This window comes from Gambusia affinis, linkage group LG20 (genome assembly GCF_019740435.1).
Source record: "Gambusia affinis linkage group LG20, SWU_Gaff_1.0, whole genome shotgun sequence".
NCBI classification, from domain to species: Eukaryota; Metazoa; Chordata; class Actinopteri; order Cyprinodontiformes; family Poeciliidae; genus Gambusia; species Gambusia affinis.
Window position 1 is genome coordinate 15,826,596 of NC_057887.1, and position 18,823 is coordinate 15,845,418.

General features: G+C 35.3%; 2 protein-coding genes across 2 annotated transcripts; both read right to left on the reverse strand.

The window, feature by feature from the left end:
• Positions 1 to 122: 122 nt before the first annotated feature.
• LOC122823308 (alpha-N-acetylgalactosaminide alpha-2,6-sialyltransferase 1-like) lies at positions 123 to 9,871 on the reverse strand. Its single transcript, XM_044102783.1, has 9 exons — positions 9,556 to 9,871; positions 9,204 to 9,456; positions 7,622 to 7,784; positions 7,017 to 7,179; positions 5,559 to 5,697; positions 5,381 to 5,484; positions 3,435 to 3,518; positions 3,092 to 3,191; positions 123 to 2,773 (listed from the first exon to the last, which is right to left on the reverse strand). Exons 1-9 carry the CDS (start codon positions 9,657 to 9,659, stop codon positions 2,564 to 2,566), a joined length of 1,320 nt encoding a protein of 439 aa, XP_043958718.1. The 5' UTR covers positions 9,660 to 9,871; the 3' UTR covers positions 123 to 2,563.
• A 1,293-nt stretch (positions 9,872 to 11,164) lies between these two features.
• Positions 11,165 to 17,334, reverse strand: LOC122823388 (alpha-N-acetylgalactosaminide alpha-2,6-sialyltransferase 1-like). Its single transcript, XM_044102964.1, has 9 exons — positions 17,062 to 17,334; positions 16,711 to 16,966; positions 16,305 to 16,467; positions 15,690 to 15,852; positions 14,274 to 14,412; positions 14,089 to 14,192; positions 13,186 to 13,269; positions 12,696 to 12,795; positions 11,165 to 11,714 (listed from the first exon to the last, which is right to left on the reverse strand). The coding sequence occupies exons 1-9, from the start codon at positions 17,193 to 17,195 to the stop codon at positions 11,520 to 11,522; spliced, it is 1,338 nt and encodes a 445-aa protein (XP_043958899.1). The 5' UTR covers positions 17,196 to 17,334; the 3' UTR covers positions 11,165 to 11,519.
• Between the last annotated feature and the right edge of the window lie 1,489 nt (positions 17,335 to 18,823).

The following is an 18,823-nucleotide window of genomic DNA, read 5'->3' on the forward strand; positions in this document are numbered from 1 at the left end:
ATCAGATGGTAAACCTGATTGTAAATCTGGTAAAAGAGATTTGCTTTTGGATAAGTCAAGTTTAGTTGTACTGCACATTTCAGCAACAAGGAAACGTTGTAAACAAACCATATTTATTTAAATATCGAAGTATAAAAAGATCACAACAGAACATTTAGTCATTCTGTCCTGTTTCAACAAACATTTCCAGTTTGAATTTCTAATAAAACTTTTGTTCTAGCTGGCAGGTTTGCAAACACTCCATTTTATTTTTATTTGTTCTTCTCACAAACTATTTGGTTGAATAGAGAGAAAGAAGGAGAGGCTTTTTAATTTTATGATCAGGTTGTTCATCTGTTGTTAAACTATCCAATAAAACACTTAATCATCTCTTATTTAAACACAAAACACTAAATGACTCTGGATTATAAAATTACAACTCCCACAAAGCTAGACTACTGAAGTGCATTAAAAGTTGTTTTACAAGCTACTGTAGTGCTTGTTATATAAACCTGAAAGTCCATAGAAAATAAACTTCATAACCATGGTTAAATAAAAATGAAACAATAGTAATAAATGCTTAAACACATTAAAGTAATTGTACCAAACACGTAAATACAGAGATATAGCTAACAGAGGAAAAGATATTGCTTTAAAAGTTTCAAACTAGAAAAAGGAGAAACAATTCAGAACAATCGGATGGATGGATGGATGGATGGATGGATGGATGGATGGATGGATGGATGGAAGTTGTCTTTGTTTTTTCAACTGAATTAGGACTATTTTTATGCCAGTGAATTGAAAAATGACATCCATTTTTGTCAATCAGGTTGGCTTTTTATTCCAATTTGATTCAGAGAAATTCAATCTTCTGATTAAATTGATACAATTTTTGAGGCATTATCAGTTCATTTCCATGAATATTTCTCATCCCAAAATGTTTTAGGAAAAGAAAAGTCATTTTCTAACAGAGCGTATTAATTAAATGTTACAAACTGATTTTTGTAAATTGAATAATAAACACTGATGCTCGTGTTGCACCTTTAGTTCAGAAAGTTGGCCTGATTGAGCAAAACCAATGTGAGTTTTGGATTCAGCACATCAAAATTACCCTAAAACTGTTGAAAAACTGCAGACAATTCTTTGGCTGTTGACCAGTTTTATTGAAGGAATAAAAGACATCAAAGCTAAAAAAGAAATATTTCAATAAATGGCTACATTTAGCCGGATGCATACAAAAACACATCCTTCATCTAATTACACAGTGTGTGTTCCTTTATAGCAAGTCTGCTCTGTCTTCAGATTTATTTTAAATATTACATTATGACTGCTCAAGTGCAGCAGTATAAGTAACTAAATGTTGCAAAAATTATTATCCAAGTTCATTTAAATTATGAGTTTATATGTTTTCAAATTATTACTCTTTTGTGTCTTTTCTTTTATGGTACATTACTAACATATCGATGAAGCAATGTCTGCCTTGAAAAACCTGCAACAGGCCACGTTAAAGGACTCAGTTCCCTCACTAGAAGACTTTCTTTCTTGGATTATATCTGGACCATGGTGGCATCTTCTGTTGAAAATAATGATGCCTCTTATTGTTATTCTTTTATTGTTTGGTATTTTTACTGCCTGCATAATCCCATGTTTAAAATCAATGATAGCTAGAATTGTTGGAAACGTTATGCATCAGTACCAACTTGTTGCCTCCGTCTCCAAAGGAGATTCCAATGTCTAACGTTGTGAAGGATGCATTGAAAATGCGACAGCAAGAAATGTATTCCTGATGTTTGTGTTAGACTCTGTAAATAATAATACGAAAAACAGGAGGGAGAATGTTGGAAAAAGTATTATCCAAGTTCATTTAAATTATGAGTTTATATGTTTTAAAATTATTATTCTTTTGTGTTTTTTTTTTTCTTTAGCCCCTTTTCTTTTACGGTACATTATTAACTGTTCTTTGGATGTTTGCTTGAAGATTAGAAACGCTACACACTCTTCTTCTTCTATCAATATTTGCTTGGAGATTAGAAATGCTTATTTACTCTTCTGGTTTTATCAAACTGAGCATCCTAGAACATCCTGTGGCAGATTTCTCAGGAGAAACTTTCTGTGTGACTATGTGAACAAACCCAACCCTCTGTTCCTTGTTATGAAAATAAAAAGCAACTGTCTGGGATCAACTGTGAGTTGATCCCAGACAGTTGTTTGACTGCGGTTCTCCGTGTCTGGCTCCTCTCCCCTCTTCTGCAGAAGAGCAACTCGTGTCTCTAGTTGACACAAGTTGTCAACCAGACAGCTTGTGTTGTTGACAACACAAGTTGTCAACAACACAAGTTGTTGTTGTAGTCAACCAACAACTCAAAGTTTGACAGATTCCTCAGAAATGATCATGAATGATGTGCATTACACTCTACGCTCCACAACAACAAGAGTTCCCAAGGAGTTGGGAACTCCTTGCAGGTTGGGAACTAAAACAGACCCAACACTAAGACGTCCTTAAAGTGCTCATCCTGCAGCAGAGTTAACCTGTTTTTAATATTGCTGATCAGGACAGTAAATGGTTTGACTCGTTTTCAGGGTGTCAGGGCGGTGGAGGCTTTTCTGTCTTTTCCTGTGGTTTAGTTTTTTGAAACAGCTTAATTATTTTTCTTTCATGGAGGCTCTTCCACAAATTCTTCTCCATAATGTAGTCATGGTTGGCGAAGAAAATGACGTTGGTTTTCAGGTACTTTTGAAAGTAGTAGTTGGAGTATTTACTGTAGTCATCAGTCATGAATCCGTACGCACTCACCTGGGGATGACAGAACAGGGAGAAAACAAATAAAAAATAAACTACTTCCTGTATCAATACTGCAAAATAACCTTAGCAAAATTATTTAATGTGATGATAAAAAGGGTGCAAATTTGGTTGTTTTGCAAAATGTAAAAACAAAATCACTACTTTATTAAATATTTAGGGAGGTATATGGAACTCAAAGATGCAGGTTCACCCTGACAAGGTCAAAGTGAACCAGTGAGAGCAACAGTTTCTCAGAAGTACACATCTATAATGACTGCACTTCTTTTCCAAATACGGGTACAATGTGTATTATGATAAAAATAAACCTACTATGTCACAAACATGTAGAGCCGTGAAAATAGCAAATGCCCCATTAGTTGGTCGGACAATGGCCCAGTAACCTTGATTCAAATTGCCTGATTTTAAAAACCTGTGGGCAAAGAAAAAAGGTTGAGAAACAACACTATAAACTACATCCTAGGAATGATGACATCAAATTGGATACATTTTGATTTAACGCAGCTAACACTCAAAAAAATCTTTATATGTTGTTTGTTATGTTGAATATTGACTCCATATCCAACAAAACAGTTCTAGTTCATCTTAATGAATCTTCATGTTTACTGTAGAAAAGAGAAGTTAATTTACAGGATGTTTGTTTGGAAACACTGACCTGTTTCGTACATATCGCAGAAAGTCCTGGTGCAGGACATAAAATTGGCTCTCATTGTACTGGCCTGAATAGTAGGTCCTGGCGCTGAAGAGCAAAACAATAAAAGACAACATAAAACAAAGATAAATATTTTCTTTTCAAACTTCTCTGGGTTGAAATGGTTTCTAAAGTGACACGATTATGAAAGAACTCCTTTTTTGCTGCCTTCAATCCCCAGTATGGCATCACATTCCTGCCAAATACCCTGAGTAGTGTACAAAAAACATTCACAACAGTACCTTTCTTTTTTCCACAGAGTTACACAACATGGCATTAAGACACTACCTCCACCCATCTACTCACTCCTGCCAGAAACTGGAGCTCGCTCTGTTTTGTGGGTGTGTTTATCAATGGGGGAGACACATATTTCATCCTTTGTGTCATATAAAGTGATTATCAGTCAATGTCACACTACGTCGGCACCCGCTGGAGTGCAGATGTCGCCTGCAGAAGGCAAGCAAGAATACGTTCTTATAACTATTTAAGCCTTTTACAGTTAGGCTGATGAAGTCATTTATGACTCGCAGCCAGTGCAGATCACCTTTCTTCACCCGAGGACGCAGCTCTGCATTAGAGGTTTTATTTGTAGTACAGCATCTCTGTATCTCACTCTGCCTCCCGTTCAAACCTGTTGCACTTTGAATTTCTGATGGCTTAGTTTACCAACTGCCTTAGTGGCTACAGCTACATGTGAATTTTTACGTTAAATTTGACCAAAATAGGAAGAAATTATCATATTTCACTTGTCCTTTGTGCGATAAATATGAATTTGGGGTTTTTTTTAACAAAAATTTTAAGTTTTAGAAAAAATTATTTCTCACCATGGATCGAGCTTATGTTTGTACCGTGAATAAAATTGCTTTAATTTTCCAAGCAAGTGATACCTGGCGGCCATTGAGGTTTTGGTCATTTTTTCTCCACTCAGATGCTTATGACTCGTTTGGGTCATTAAAACATATCCCATTCACTAAAGTCAATTTTGTCGCACAACTTAGTTTATTATGCTGTGATAAACAGTTGTAGGAGCCGACAACATGCAGGGTAATGTTAAAACAGGAAGACAAATGTGAGTAACCATGGCAACTGGTAACAACCGGCTCTTTTTGCAGTCAACTTGCACGCATCCGTTGTGTTTACAATCAAATAATACTTTTTGAGGTAATTTATGGTAAAGTATATCGCTGAATTATAAAGAAAAAAAAAGTCAAAATGATAATATATTATGAACATTATAAATTAATTGTGTATTTTCCATTAAAACTATGATCCATCCATGATTGGGTCAATTGACCTATGACCCCTGATCAAACCACGGTTCTTGAAGCAAGAATACACACTACAGCCTGAAATGACCCAATTCCAATTCCCAATTTTTTGTCAAATCTGATTTTTTTGTCAAATCTGATTTTTTCCGTCGTTGCCGTTCACACTTCCAAAACATATGCGACCTGTATGTGTTCTGCAGTGTGAACGGGAAACGACCTGAAAGTGTCTCGCATGCGCAGTAGAGGGCGCAATAACGTCAGCGTGCTCAGTGTTTTGCTAATCACCATAAAGAAGAAGAAGTGCTCAGTGTTTGCGGAAGTAAACATGGATGCTAACGGTACACATTTGAAGTTGTTATCCGACCGGAGCAGTACTTTAACAACTTAATCCTCATTGTAGTTCGCCATGGTTGTTGTTTTTCTTCCCGCTTTAGCGTATCAGGACGCAGAATAGTGACGTTTGTCGAGTATCAGTGACGTTCAGGTCAGATGAACGCCACCTGGACGTTCGGTCACATCTGAATCGGATACGTATCGGATACCCAAGTTTTTTACTCCTAGATATTGGTCCTTTGACCTCTGGAGACATTCAGAAAATTTCACTAATAATAATAATAATAATGTGTAGAATCTGACGCTTACTTCCTGTTACGATACTCCCCTTCAGAGACTCTTTCTCCTTTGATGACGGCGTTGAGCCACTGGAAGTCCCTCAAGCCCTCAGGAATCAGGACGTATTTTATACCCTGTCAGAAGAAAAGTCATTTTTACTTTTTTATAGAATATAAACAAGATATTACATAAATTGTTGGTTTAATACCTCATCATGCGGAGCAGCCTTGTATCCAAACTTGCGGTAAAAACTAGGGGACGCTGTAATGGAGTGAGCAGTGTGAATATAAACGGATGTTCTGTTTCCGACGTCTTCCTCATAACCTTCAACCACCGCGGCGTTCATCCTGTCACATAAATTATAATTTGAAATTAAATCTGGCTAAGAAATTAAATCTACAGCTTTCCACTGGAATACTGTCAGGGTGTCCAAGTCTGACAAATTTCCAGGTGTTACTGAAAACAGCTTATGGATTGGTTTAAACCAGTAATTTTATTTGTTCATTTTGGTAAGTTGCATTTGAAAAATGTGAGATTTGTTCCTGTTCTATTTTGTGAACAGGAACAAAATAGTCTTGTTTCTTGTACGAGAAACAAGACTAAAGTATGTAATGGAAACCATTCTTTCTTAGATAAATTTAAATAAAAAAGTCTGCTACTGCAGTGTTTTTTTAATATAATGCAAGACAGAAAAATAAAAAGATACTGCTTCTGGTTTGAGAAAATAAAATGTGTGCAAGTATTAATGGCTTGATATAAATGTGCCACCTTGCTGAAGGATAACTACCAGAGCAGCTGAGGAGGCGGCTGCTGGTTACATGCTTCAGTTTCAGATTTATTTCACAATCCTGATGTAAGAGTTCATGCTGAAATTTAATGACGGAACTTGACTTAATGTTGTGTTTTGATTGTTGATTCTATGTTGCATTGTGTTTTTGTGTCTTATATGATGTAAAGCACTTTGAAATGCCTTGTTGCTGAAATGTGCTACACAAATAAAATTTGATTGATCAATTGCAAAAGTGACTTTGTGTTACCGGCTGCTATGCAGTTATATAACTGTAATAGATTCAGTAATTCTGACTGCTTCAACAAATGTTAAATCTTTTTATGTTTTTCCATGTTTTTTTGTAAGTTTTCAACTGTTGTCAAAGATTTTACTAAGTGCTTTGTTAAAGTATTCATAGCCTCTTAAATATTTAAGCTTTTTGTAGCTTTAAAGGATTAAGTGGCATAAATACTTTTGCATATATTTGTTATACAGTCTATGTTTTCTTTGCTTATGTTTGATGAAAAAAAATACACTGACATCCACAGAGTGCTGCATAGTTAATAATGGATTTAAATAATCTTTGTAAAACTAAACTTTTACAAAGACTTTAGGACTGATACTAGGATGGGACAGTTTCAGTCCCATCCTAAGACTGAAACTGTGTTTTCATTTTGCAGATAAAAGGTGTTTGAGTTCCCACGGTAAGATGAGTGCAGAACAGCTTCCTTCTTAAAACTAACAGTGAAAAGTAAATACTTTGCTAAATTATTATTTAACATGTGGTCTGCTGTCTACCCTGCCGTGTCCACCCAGTTTAACCAGCCTGTAATTTGCTTAGTCACTGAGCTGCTCCGCTGAATCAAACAACAGGTTTGTTTTCTTTTGTTTTCCTACCGAAACACGTAGTCGTGAGCATCAATCTCGGCGCCCATCTTTGAGCCGTTCAGGATGCCGCCCGTTCCCACCACGGCGCAGCGGATGCAGCCGTCCCCGCCTGGTTTAGGGAGGAGCAGCGGCTCTTTGGGCTTTGCGATCAGCTTCACAACAGGCATTACATCTGCAAGCAAAAAAATGTAACCAATTTCAGTTACAACTTGAACAGTTACCAGCATACTTTTTTTGTTGTAAATATTAAAATATTTTAATAGATTGTAACTTAAGACTTTGAGATTCTGGATATTTACACTTATTTTCAGTTTTCTTTTACACAAATATTGGTTTCTACATTGTAAAGATACAATAATCCATTTGAAAGATGAAACATCTATTTTGATTAGTCTTTTCTGAGAAACCAAATTTTGAGTTTTCTTTATCTGAAAGCCTTTATCATTAAAATCGCAAAACATAAAAGCTTGAAATATACTCATTATTTGACGAATCTCCAGAAAATGACAATATATTGAACCTTTACGCAACATTCCCTTTTTTTGAGATATACTAATATCCTAGTAGAAAGATTATAAATAGCTTTCAGTTGTAATTTGTGAGAAAATACGTACCATCATGCTTCATTTGCATAAAGCCAAACGGATTATTAAAATGTGAGAGCCGGTTCCACTCTCTCATGTTGAAGTTGTCTTTGTGCAGAAACATGCGAATGTTGGGAAGGAAAGCTTTCCGGAAGTCCTCGTCCTGGGAGTTACGCAGAGACTGCGGACAAGTCTGAGCAGAGAAAAAGTCGAGATAAAGCAAAACTAAAACTGGAAATTCACACAGGTGTGATGATGTGATATTCTGGCACAAGATTTAACAACACTGCAATTGCATGTTTTGTGCCAAAGTGAAGTGTGACCCGGTTGCCACAAAAATAATCTTTACAAGATCTGGATGCGAAAGCTTCCGACAATTATTTTGATGTAAGACAGGTAGTAGATGTTTTAAGTGATAGTCACCAAATGTTTTAAGGGCTGGAAGTTGAAAATGGGAGAGACAAAAATTCAAAAGAGCTTGGAAACTTTCCACTTGGAAACTTTCCATTGGAAAGTTTCCAATTCAGGTGTAACAATAGCAAAGTGACAGGGAAGTCAAAGGATGTAGATTTACACAAAACAGAACCAACAATAACAAACTGTACAATAGGGTCAAATCAACAGCACAATAAAATACTGTGTTATTAAAAACAGCATCATTTGAGTCAAAGAAATATTCAAATTAGTAGGTGAAATAACTTTAGAGTTCTAGAAGGTTGATACAACAGCAGCAAATCTTTAATGTACTGTGGTGCTAAACCATTCAGTGATTTATAAACTAACAACAGTATTTTAAAGTTAATTCTTTGAGCTACAGGGACTACATTTACTACATTTTCAGAGACTCATGTCTTATTTAAAGTCAGAAGTAATTTAATAAAATTTTATAAAACGTCCTTGAAATCTAAATCTGCCAGGGATATAAATAATTTTGGGTTAAATCGTACATGTGATATTTGGACACTAAGTATTACTTTTTCATGAATATATTCACCCAATGATCTATTGCAAAATTCCTTTGCCTTCTGTTTTCCTTGGAAAACAATAAAACGCAATAAATCCAGTTCCTAGAAATCTTCTACTCAGGTGATGGTGAAGATTCCCAACCTTTTTACGACTGCATTCAATCCTCTCTGGCGCAAAATAAAATAATCTTACACTGATCAGATCTGAGGTAAATAATCTGTCATTAACCTGAGATTTTCTAAAATAAGTTTGAGATTTACAACATTTTTGGTATATTATAATAAATTCAAAAGGGGAAAGTGTTAAATGCACTAAAATAAGTCAAACCCCAAAAAAGTATAGTTTGCTTGAATCAATGAAAAGATACTTCAAAAAAGCATTTGTAAAACCTTGAATCTGTTTGTTACTAGATGCAAGGATTCTTAATTTTCATTTTAAAAAATTTGCTAGCAAAGCAATAATAAATCTATCTAAAAGATTTATGACAAGACTGCAGGATTCTGCAGATGACAGCTAAGCACACAAAGAACATATCAGACTAAGTGATAAATCCACACCAAAGGCAAACAAGTAAAAACAAGCCCAAGCTGTTCTGTTGGCAACCACAAATGAACACTTATTAGTGATTTTACCGTAAAATGCTTACCATAGGTCTAGGCAGAGCATCCAAGTTGTAAATATCCTCAAAGCTCCACTGAGGAAGCTTCTTGAAAAACTTTTTCAAAATCATAGGAATAGGAGTTTCAGAAGAAGAGGTAATAACTGGATCAGATGTCAGCGCTGTTGTATTTGTTTCAGTCAATTCTCCCTTCTTTTGTAATAATTCACCAGTGTGCTGCAGCTTGTCTTCTCCGCTCGCTTTGTAAGTTCTTGACATGGCCATCAAGCTGTAATTTAAACTTCATGAAATTGAAAAAGATATTAATTATCAAAACGGTGAGCTAATTAAACATAAAACAGTTTTAATCTCCCGTTGTAGAAACTTCAAAAACACTTACGTTTTTTCTCTTGCTGAGTTTTCCAAGAACAGAATAAAAAAGATAATATTGGCCGATATCACCAGCACCAAAGACCAAAATTTAAATGATTGACCATTCATCATCGCTGAAAAGTGGAGGATTTCTTTCTTTGTTTATTTTTGCTGCTCAGCTAAACACCAAAGTCGACTGCTGGGAGGCGCTGTGCAGAGTCCTTGTTGAAGCTGACATGATACGCTGCAGCTTATTGCTGGAAAAAAAACACAATCATGACTTTTAGCTACGCCTGAACAGTGCAAGAAAAGTCACTCGGACTTGCTTAGGCACCCAGTGACTAGTGTGTATATTACACAGAGAGAGAGAGAGAGAGAGAGAGAGAGAGAGAGAGAGAGAGAGAGAGAGAGAGAGAGACAGGCCTGGGCAGGGCAGGGCTATAGCAGGGTGTAGTGACTAAAGGCCATTTGCAATAAAATCACTGCCAGTAAAATGTTATAATTTCACAAAGACGAACCTCAAGGAAAAGAGCAAGAAATAAAAAAAATCCTTCTTTCATGTCAGTTTTGAAAAGCCACCTTGCAAAAAGTTCTTTGTGCAGGTGTGAAATACAAAATTCAAATAGGGTTCTTGAGAGAGCAGGAATGTGAATGTAAACTAAGGCAAATAGGCAAAAGTACCAATGGATTGGTCCTGTAGTCAATTATTAATCTCTCTCCATTTGATCATCTACTTCTGATCCTGCAGCCATGCGGTTCGTGTTTATGATACGGCAACACTTAGAATTTTGCATTTTAATGTTTGCATTTGCAGGACTGCTGATTTATTTTTCCTTTTAAACAACACGTGGCATTATTTCCAAAGCAGCCATACTAAAAGCTACTAATTACGGTTTAATGGGTGGCATACGGACAAATGAGGAATTAAACTAGCAACCCATCCCACCGTTGGCAGCAAATGAAGCCATTAAACAAGAAGCAGAGTTGTGCATGTAATATATATATATATATAAGAATAACTGTATAGTAAGTAGCTACAAATAAAATTTAATTTAAATAGAAACCTGAAGATCTGGGAGATTTTACATACATGACTACAGAACATGTTCGTTTGTGTGTTCATGCACAGCTTCACAAAGGCACGAACAAACAGTTTGTTTGGATTTCTAACTGGCGGAGTGGCCACCTGGAGGCTGCTGTGGTCATTGAGACTTAATCATCAACCTTTAGACTTTTGCTGCATGAGCTTCATTCTTTCTGTCTGTTTCCTGTCTTTCAGCTGTGAGAGACAAATAAAACAAATCTCCAAATGAAAAGTAAAGTCATGGATTTGGTGGAAAAGTTAATCCTGAGTGACAATGAATACCTGCAGACTCCTACTTTCTGAATTTCTTCCCAAATCTTTACAGACGTTATCTCCATGATATTTGAATCTCATCGATGCATATTATTGCGACTATGCGTTGAAAAGGCTTTCATTTTCTGTCGTGTAGAGTTCTTCAACGTGGGATAGGTGGCGTGAGATTTCTGATAAATTGGACATTTTTTGTATATTATTTAAAAATTCAAAGTTATGTCTTGAATCCAGCAAGTAACAACATCAAAGAAGGCATAAAATAATGAAATTCAGTCAGAAATAATAATACCATTTTATTTATATTGCACTTTACATGCAAACGTCACAGTGTAATAAGATAAAAATAAAACTCATTTAAAATACTAATCATAAATAAACACATTATTATGAGCAGAAATCTGCTCATAATAATGTGTCTATAAATAAATGTAAAAATATTCTTCATTTTAACACCTCAGAGGCCTTAATACAGTCCATTTGTAGGACATTATTTTATTATTATCTTACAATAAATATTTGTACAATTCTTTCTGTGTACATAAAACTAATTTAAATAAGCTTAAGGTTAAAGTACAGTCATAAAAATAATAAACACCACCATATTTTTTCAGGTCTTCTTGACTCCTGACGCTGAATCAGGGACCGGTTTGCTTTTCTGACCCAGTTCTTTGATACAGCTTCAGTATTTTTTTGTCGTGAAGGCTTTTCCACAGATTTTTCTCCAGAATGAGATCATGGTTGATGTAGAAAACTATTTCGGTCAAATGCTTGTCCACATAATAGTTTGGGTATTTACTGTAGTCTTCTGTCATGAATCCATATGCACTCACCTGTGGAGACCAAAAATAGTATATAATATGAGTTTTAAGTAAAAACAAAAAACCTGCTGAATATTAATTTTAATGCACTTTTAGAGCTTAAGAAAGAGATCAGCTTAATGTAGAGTCAAATAAATTATAATTAAGTTTGTTGATTTAGAAATACTATTATTGTTATGGATGCTCATGATTCAGTACATTTGACTATATAAAAAGTGAATTTATTTCAGTAACTCATTTAATTTGTAGTGAATGATTTCAACGCTGAAGACAAAATTATTTCAACATAATTTACAAATACAAATCTGAAAAGTGTGGCATGAGTTTCTTATTCCGCACAAACGAGCCACCAGTTCGTAGAACCACGTTTTGCTGCTTCAATGATAATGAGATTGAGTCAAGATAATATAAGATTAGATTTTTTCCCAGACATTGTTGGCCAAATACTAATTGTTGGTTCTAAATCATTAAAAGTATTTAAAAAAACTTTTATTGTGTAAAGCAGCTTGAACAGCATTGCTGTTGAAATGTTCAGGGAAACCTGATTGATTGATTGATTGGTAAAGCCCATAGAACATGAACAGGAAACTGTAACCACTTGTTATGGCAAGAGATTCATTATCTTGAAGCACTCTTAGAAAATTAAAACACACGTGCAAACCCCTGAATTTAACTAAGCAATCTTTATTAAGAAATAATGCAAATCCTAAACTGAAGATTCAAAATCACTTGTTAGTGTTTTCTTTTCTTCTTTTCAATAAAACATGACACACACGGTCAAAAGCTGCGTTGATCCATGTTTCTGCGGTGTTTCCAAAGTTTTCTACTGCGGCTCAAACAGGAAGTGAGCTTTTCAAAATAAAAACTGAATTTCAAGATAAAGTTAACCTAAACTAATATCACTTCTTCATACGGAGAATGACAAAAACATAAAGACAAAAAGCATTGCACAAAATACACAGTCTAAATATTCCTTACTTATGACTAACTTACCATGTCGCACGTGTGCAGAGCCATAAAGAGAGTAAACGCCCCGTTGGTTGGTCGGACAACCGCCCAGTACTCTCCACTGAGGTCACTTGAACTCAAAAACCTGTTGGCAGTGAAAATGTTAGCCTGATGTGCTACACAATCTATGCAATTAATTACTATATGGAACCAATTCACAATACAAGTGTCACTTTACAAAACAGAATGACTAAAGTTGATTGAACAGATTCAAAGTCAGTTATATATTATTCAGATTTAATTTATCTAATTACAGCTACTTAATGTTCTTCATTGAAATGCATCCTCGTTTGAAACGGGGAAAGTTGTTTTTTTTCTTTTTGACCCCTAAAGTTATAATTCAAAAATACTTACTGATTTAATTTGACTGAAAGTGGACTCGCTATTTTAGAGGTAAAAAGAACCAGTAGCATTCAACCAGCTTTTAACACAGATTTTTAGCAGGATAGTATCAGACCTTGGTTCAAACACTGACCTGTTTCGAACGTATCTCAGGAAATCCTGGTGCAGAACGTAGAACCGATCCTCACTGAACTGTCCTGAGTAATAAGATCTGGGACTGGAGGAAGAAAGACAGACTTTGGTTATTTTGGAAGAAGATGATGAACTCTCTCAAAATGTTTGCTCACAAAGACAACAAAACCATAAACTACTCCACATGTTTCTTCAAATGTTTTGTTTGTCGTTTAAACAGTTTAGACTTTTAGCATAAATGCACCAGCTCAGTGTTAACTTTAACCTTTCCAGAATCATTTCTGATGTTTGTTTGGGATCATAATCCTCCTGGAACTATCAATCCAGTTCAAGTTTTAATCACATATGATTTTAGTAGTACTTTTGCAGATAATTGTCGTCACAGAAATGCAAAATTTAAAGCCTGTAGCCAAAAAATACAGCTGTGGAACAAATTAAGAGCCCACTGCAATGAACCCCATTTAAAACCCCCTGGTTATTGCACCAAATATTGATTTCTGAAATCTTCCTGAGTAAAAACATTAGTTTTAGTTTAGTTTAAATGAATATTAACTTGCTTTCTTTGCATTATTTGAGGTCTGAAAGCATTTCTTTTTTGTTATTCTGACCGGTTCTCATTTTCTGCTTATAAGTACAAAATTTTTGCTTGGATTCAGATATGTTGTCAGTAGTACATAGAATAAAAAACAATGTTCAATTTACTCAAATACAAAAAAGGAAAATCAGAGAAACTGATAATTGAAAGTGGTCGTTTTAAGTGGTCTCTTCATTTTTTACAGCGCTGTATATGTTGTTGAAGAAAAGACGTGATCATAAAAATCCCTTGTTCCATTTCGACTAGAATTAGATTGCAATTAGTACAGAAATAATAAACTTCAACATTAAACACACAAACTGTACTCACTCTTCACCTGTGTATTCACCAGAGGGAACCTTTTCTCCTTTGAGAAGACTCTGGAGCCACTGGAAATCCCTCAAACCCTCAGGAATCAAGACATACTTTATTCCCTGTAGGGAAGAAACACCCTGTGAGAAAAGTGTTCCTAATCTACATCTTATATTATTGTGGTTTCTGTGTCATTTTAATACTTGGTCATGCGGGGCAGATTTGTATCCGTACTCCTGGAATATTTTTCGGGATGTTGTGATTGAATGAGCGGTGTGAACATAAACCGACGTTTTTTTCCCAACGTCTTCCTCGTAGCCGTTGATCACTGCACCATTCATCCTGTCACGCAAAGGAAACACAGAAACAGCTTCAACATTTACTATGCAAACAGGAACAATCAAGGTTGCCATAATTGGTAACTGAATCCTTCTAAAAAATTGTTCAAATGAAAACAAAAATGACAAAACACTTCTAGATGTATTTATTTTTACCACATCTCCTATTTTTAGTCTACACTGCTAATCAAATTAAATAAACCTTTTAGTGTTTCTGTTTGAATATTTAATTAACATAATGCAGAACTTTTATACAACATGTTATGCAGAGGCTTTAGCTCCAGATAAATTTCTTTAGTAGTATGATAAAGTACAGCTTACTGTATGGAAGCCCTGAATGGCAAATTGCTCCACAAAGAAAAACAAACAAAACCAAACTTTCAAATATTTTAATATAGGTTGTTTCTTACTCGCACATTTCTTTTAAAGTCAAGAGAAAAATAAAATGTAGTCAACTTTAAAAAACGGATCTTAAAAAAGTTTCTTTCAAAATAATTTAATTTATTTCTTGCCTTTCAGGGCTTCCATATAAAGAAGCATTCAGTTAAAGGTCCTATAAACAAGACACAACATTGTTTTATGTCTTGTTGCTGATTAAATAACATAAAAGAGTCAGTATTATATTACTTGTAAATGTTCTTTCATACTGAGATGTTGTCAGCACAGTTAATGTTGACTAAATTAGAGAGATGTAATGATTTTAACAGAGTAAAATCTATTTTTATTGGTCACACATTTAAAATTGTAGACAGTGTAAATCACACAGTCCACCCTTAAAGAAAATCCCATGAAAATCCCATGTGACCACATAAAAACCAAACATGTGGTTCACACAACTTTGTACATATGAATGTTGTGTGAAAGATGTGACAAAGATGTGACATATACATGTGAAAACACATGTATATGTGTTATTTTGGAACGTTTCGTGGTAAAATCACACGTGATTCACATGTGATTCTCATGAGATACACACATTTCCACATGTGTGTATATATATATATATATATATATATATATATATATATATATATATATATATATATATATATATATATATATATATATATATATATATATATATATATATATATATATATATATATATAATTATCTCACATGTGGAAAATCACATGTGAATTTCATGGGAGTTTTTATTTGTAAGGGCAACACTGTCTTTTAACTATAATCCATCTAATCCTTTGGTATTTTGTGGTTGCTTTTTAAAAATGACTCTAAAGAAAACTCCATCAACAGGTTTGTTTTCTTTTGTTCTCCTACCGAAACACGTAGTCGTGAGCATCAATCTCGGCGCCCATCTTTGAGCCGTTCAGGATGCCGGCCGTTCCCACCACGGCGCAGCGGACGCAGCCGTCCCCGCCTGGTTTAGGGAGGAGCAGCGGCTCTTTGGGCTTTGGGATCAGCTTCATGACAGGCATTACATCTGCAAGCAAATATTTACCATGGATGGTTAGAGCTGGTTGATTTGCTCCAGTTGAGTCTAACTTTGTAGAGTTATGTCAGTGAATATCCTTGCTGCTAAATTTCCTCAGTGTTCCAACTATTTGGTTATGAGTACCCTGTCTACAAAAAACAGAAGTGAGAACAAAAGTCTGTCTTTTTTTATTTTCTACCTTTTGAAATGGAATAATATGCAAAAACAATCCCCGGAAAACCCACCTATTTTAAATTCTGGCTTGCAATGAATCAAGATACATTTACAGAAGAGGAAAAAAATTAATTAATCCTCTCAGGAGTAGATGTATAGATAAACTCAGCCGAAGTTCAGATTGAGCAAGATAATAAAAGATTGTGGCAGAATGGCAGGTTTGACTACAGCCTTGTAGTTTGCAATATCTGAATGATCTTTTACTTGTGACCCAAAAAGCCACCTACCACCGTATTTCATTCCCATAAAACCAAAAGGATTGTTGAAGTGCGAGAGCCGGTTCCACTCTCTGATGCTGAAGTTGTCTTTGTGCAGAAACCTTCGAATGTTGGGAAGGAAAGCTTTCTGGAAGTCCTCGTCCTTGGAGTAACGCAGAGACTGCGGACAAGTCTGAGTATGAAAAGCAAAGAGTTACATTTAAAGATGACTCCAAAATTGCTGTTTTTGTCTAGACCGCTGGAAAGGATTTGATTTTAGGTACTGACTCAGGAGTTAGCAACTTAGTCAGCTAGTGGCAACGCATTCAAAGAGAAAAGCAGAGAACGGATTTACCCGAAAAATAAACATGTAGAGACACAGCCAGCAGCAGTGTTAACTCATTAGGTTCCTGTTCAGTCTCACAAAAATACTCACTGTCGGTCTCGGTGGAGCATCCAGATTGTATACATCCTCAAAACTCCACTGAGGAAGTTTTTTGAAGGAGTTTAAATTTATGATGGGCCCAGGAGTCTCAGGGGTTCTGCTTTGAGTTTTAACGTTTCCCAGGGAGCAAATGTTGGTGTTATTCATTTTCCTTCCAGATAATCGACTCAGGTTTCTTATCCTTTGCACAACATTAATCCATGTATCTTCACCTGTAGGAAGTTTATTTCTTGAGAAGACTTTCCAACTTTAAGTGAAAAAGAAAAAGGGAATAGTGAGAGAAAGTAATTAGAATAAATAAATAGTTAAAAGGCATCAGAGGAATCTAGTGAAAGAACTTACCTTGATTCTCCTTCATAATTTTCCCAAGAAAGAATAAAAAGAAAAATGCTCACTCCCATCACCAGTGCAAAAGAGAAAAAAGCTATTTTTTTCATCCTGAACTGGCTCTGCGCTTCAGAAAATATGTTTCCCATGAAAAGTCGCCCGCTTTTAAGGAGAGAACTCAGTCTGTCCTTTGCAGGTGAACCAGAAAAGTAACGTCAGTCACTGGGCAGGTAATTTACTGAAACCTACAGAGGTGAGCTAGACCGTGAGCTGTAGCACATGATACAGGGAAACAGAAGTGACAGAACAGGACTGCACCTGTTTTCTGAGAAAAGGAGAGGAAATCCAAAAACAAACCCTGAGCTCACACTCAGCATTGGAGTTCTCCAACTGAAAGCAGGAAAAGGAAGCGTATCTGTTCATTGATAGGTCAGCTTTACACGTTCACCTGCTCTGCGTAGATAGGTGGGATGTGTTCATGTAAATAAGACAGTAGAATGTGAGAACTCAAGTGACACTGCCTGCATTTAACAGGCATGTGACACGATTTGAATGTGTTGTCCAGGAGAAACAAACAAAACATTGCACCATGTAAATCCAATGGTTTGAACTATGGAGAGAATTATTCTAATGCCAATTATACATTAAGTCTTTTTGCATTTTGCTATGTTACAAACAACAAATTTCATTGTATTTAATGGGGGTTTTAAATGAGCATACTGTGAATATGCATCTGGAACCTTGGAATCAATATTTTATAAAACTACCAGTTATTTCGGGTGTATATCTACAATTTGCACATGTACAGACTGATTTTACTTTGCGAAATAGTTCAATAGTTCAGTCATATAATCAATATAGAGGTGTATTGATCAATCAAAGTCTTACCTCTTTTCTGAATTATTGCATCTGAGGGAGGACTAAACTGTGTTGCCTCATCTGAAGGTTTATAAATCATGTGGTTATCAGGCAGAGCATGTCTGTTTACTGCATAATAAACTTTTCTGGGTTTCAGGTTTGGAAAATCAGAGTTACTATATGAATCATGCTTCTATCATGAGACTATGAAATATAATGAAGGCTTAGAGACAATGCAATGTTGCTACATAATGTGGTGGAATCAAGTCGTAATAATGACGTTAAGCACTATAATCATCCAACAGAGACCATTGTTACCAAAGAGGCAGGAAGGGAATTTCCCAAAGACTAAGTTCAACTACTCTAAACAGAAATTTAATGATAAAGAATAAATGTGACTTTTATCTACTGAGAACAATAACCTCTCCAAATTACCATAACATAATACGTAATCATCATACAAGTTCAGAAGTTGGTGTTAGGTTCACATGGAGGAAAGGAATTGTGGATGTTGTTTTTAGTGGATTTCTTTTCATTTTTTATTACAGAATAAAGTTTAAATGTTGAGAATAAAGTGACAATTTGATTTTAAAAATTACGTTGAAAAGGGAAAAAATATTGAGGAAAAAATGAAACTATGTTGAAGACTGGAGGCTGAAACTGTTGTGGTTTTTTAGGCAGGCGTGGGCTCACCTGTATGTGCTGACTAAGAGAATACGTCCAGACAATGTTTATAGGCTAAATCCTATTCTAAAGCATAACATTACTATCTTTTTTAGAGAAGACTTGGTTATGACAGATAATTTTGTCTAATGTCAGCATTTCAACTGTATTTGTTGATGTTTTTCTGATCTTATAAGGGGTTCGTTAGTACGGCTATCTGCTCTGGTAGCCAGCCTGCAGTCTGCTGCTTTACAGA

What these genes read in the sequence shown, in the direction of transcription:
- LOC122823308 (XM_044102783.1), bottom strand. Translation starts at nt 9,659, where the DNA reads ATGATGAATGGTCAATCATTTAAATTTTGGTCTTTGGTGCTGGTGATA. An exon ending in AACTCAGCAAGAGAAAAAAC is followed by an intron (nt 9,457 to 9,555) that starts GTAAGTGTTTTT and finishes AATTTCATGAAG; the next exon opens with TTTAAATTACAGCTTGATGG. An exon ending in CTCTACATGTTTGTGACATA is followed by an intron (nt 2,774 to 3,091) that starts GTAGGTTTATTT and finishes TGTCATCCCCAG; the next exon opens with GTGAGTGCGTACGGATTCAT.
- LOC122823388 (XM_044102964.1), bottom strand. Translation starts at nt 17,195, where the DNA reads ATGGGAAACATATTTTCTGAAGCGCAGAGCCAGTTCAGGATGAAAAAA. An exon ending in AATCTGCCCCGCATGACCAA is followed by an intron (nt 14,193 to 14,273) that starts GTATTAAAATGA and finishes TCTTCCCTACAG; the next exon opens with GGAATAAAGTATGTCTTGAT. An exon ending in CTCTGCACACGTGCGACATG is followed by an intron (nt 11,715 to 12,695) that starts GTAAGTTAGTCA and finishes TGGTCTCCACAG; the next exon opens with GTGAGTGCATATGGATTCAT.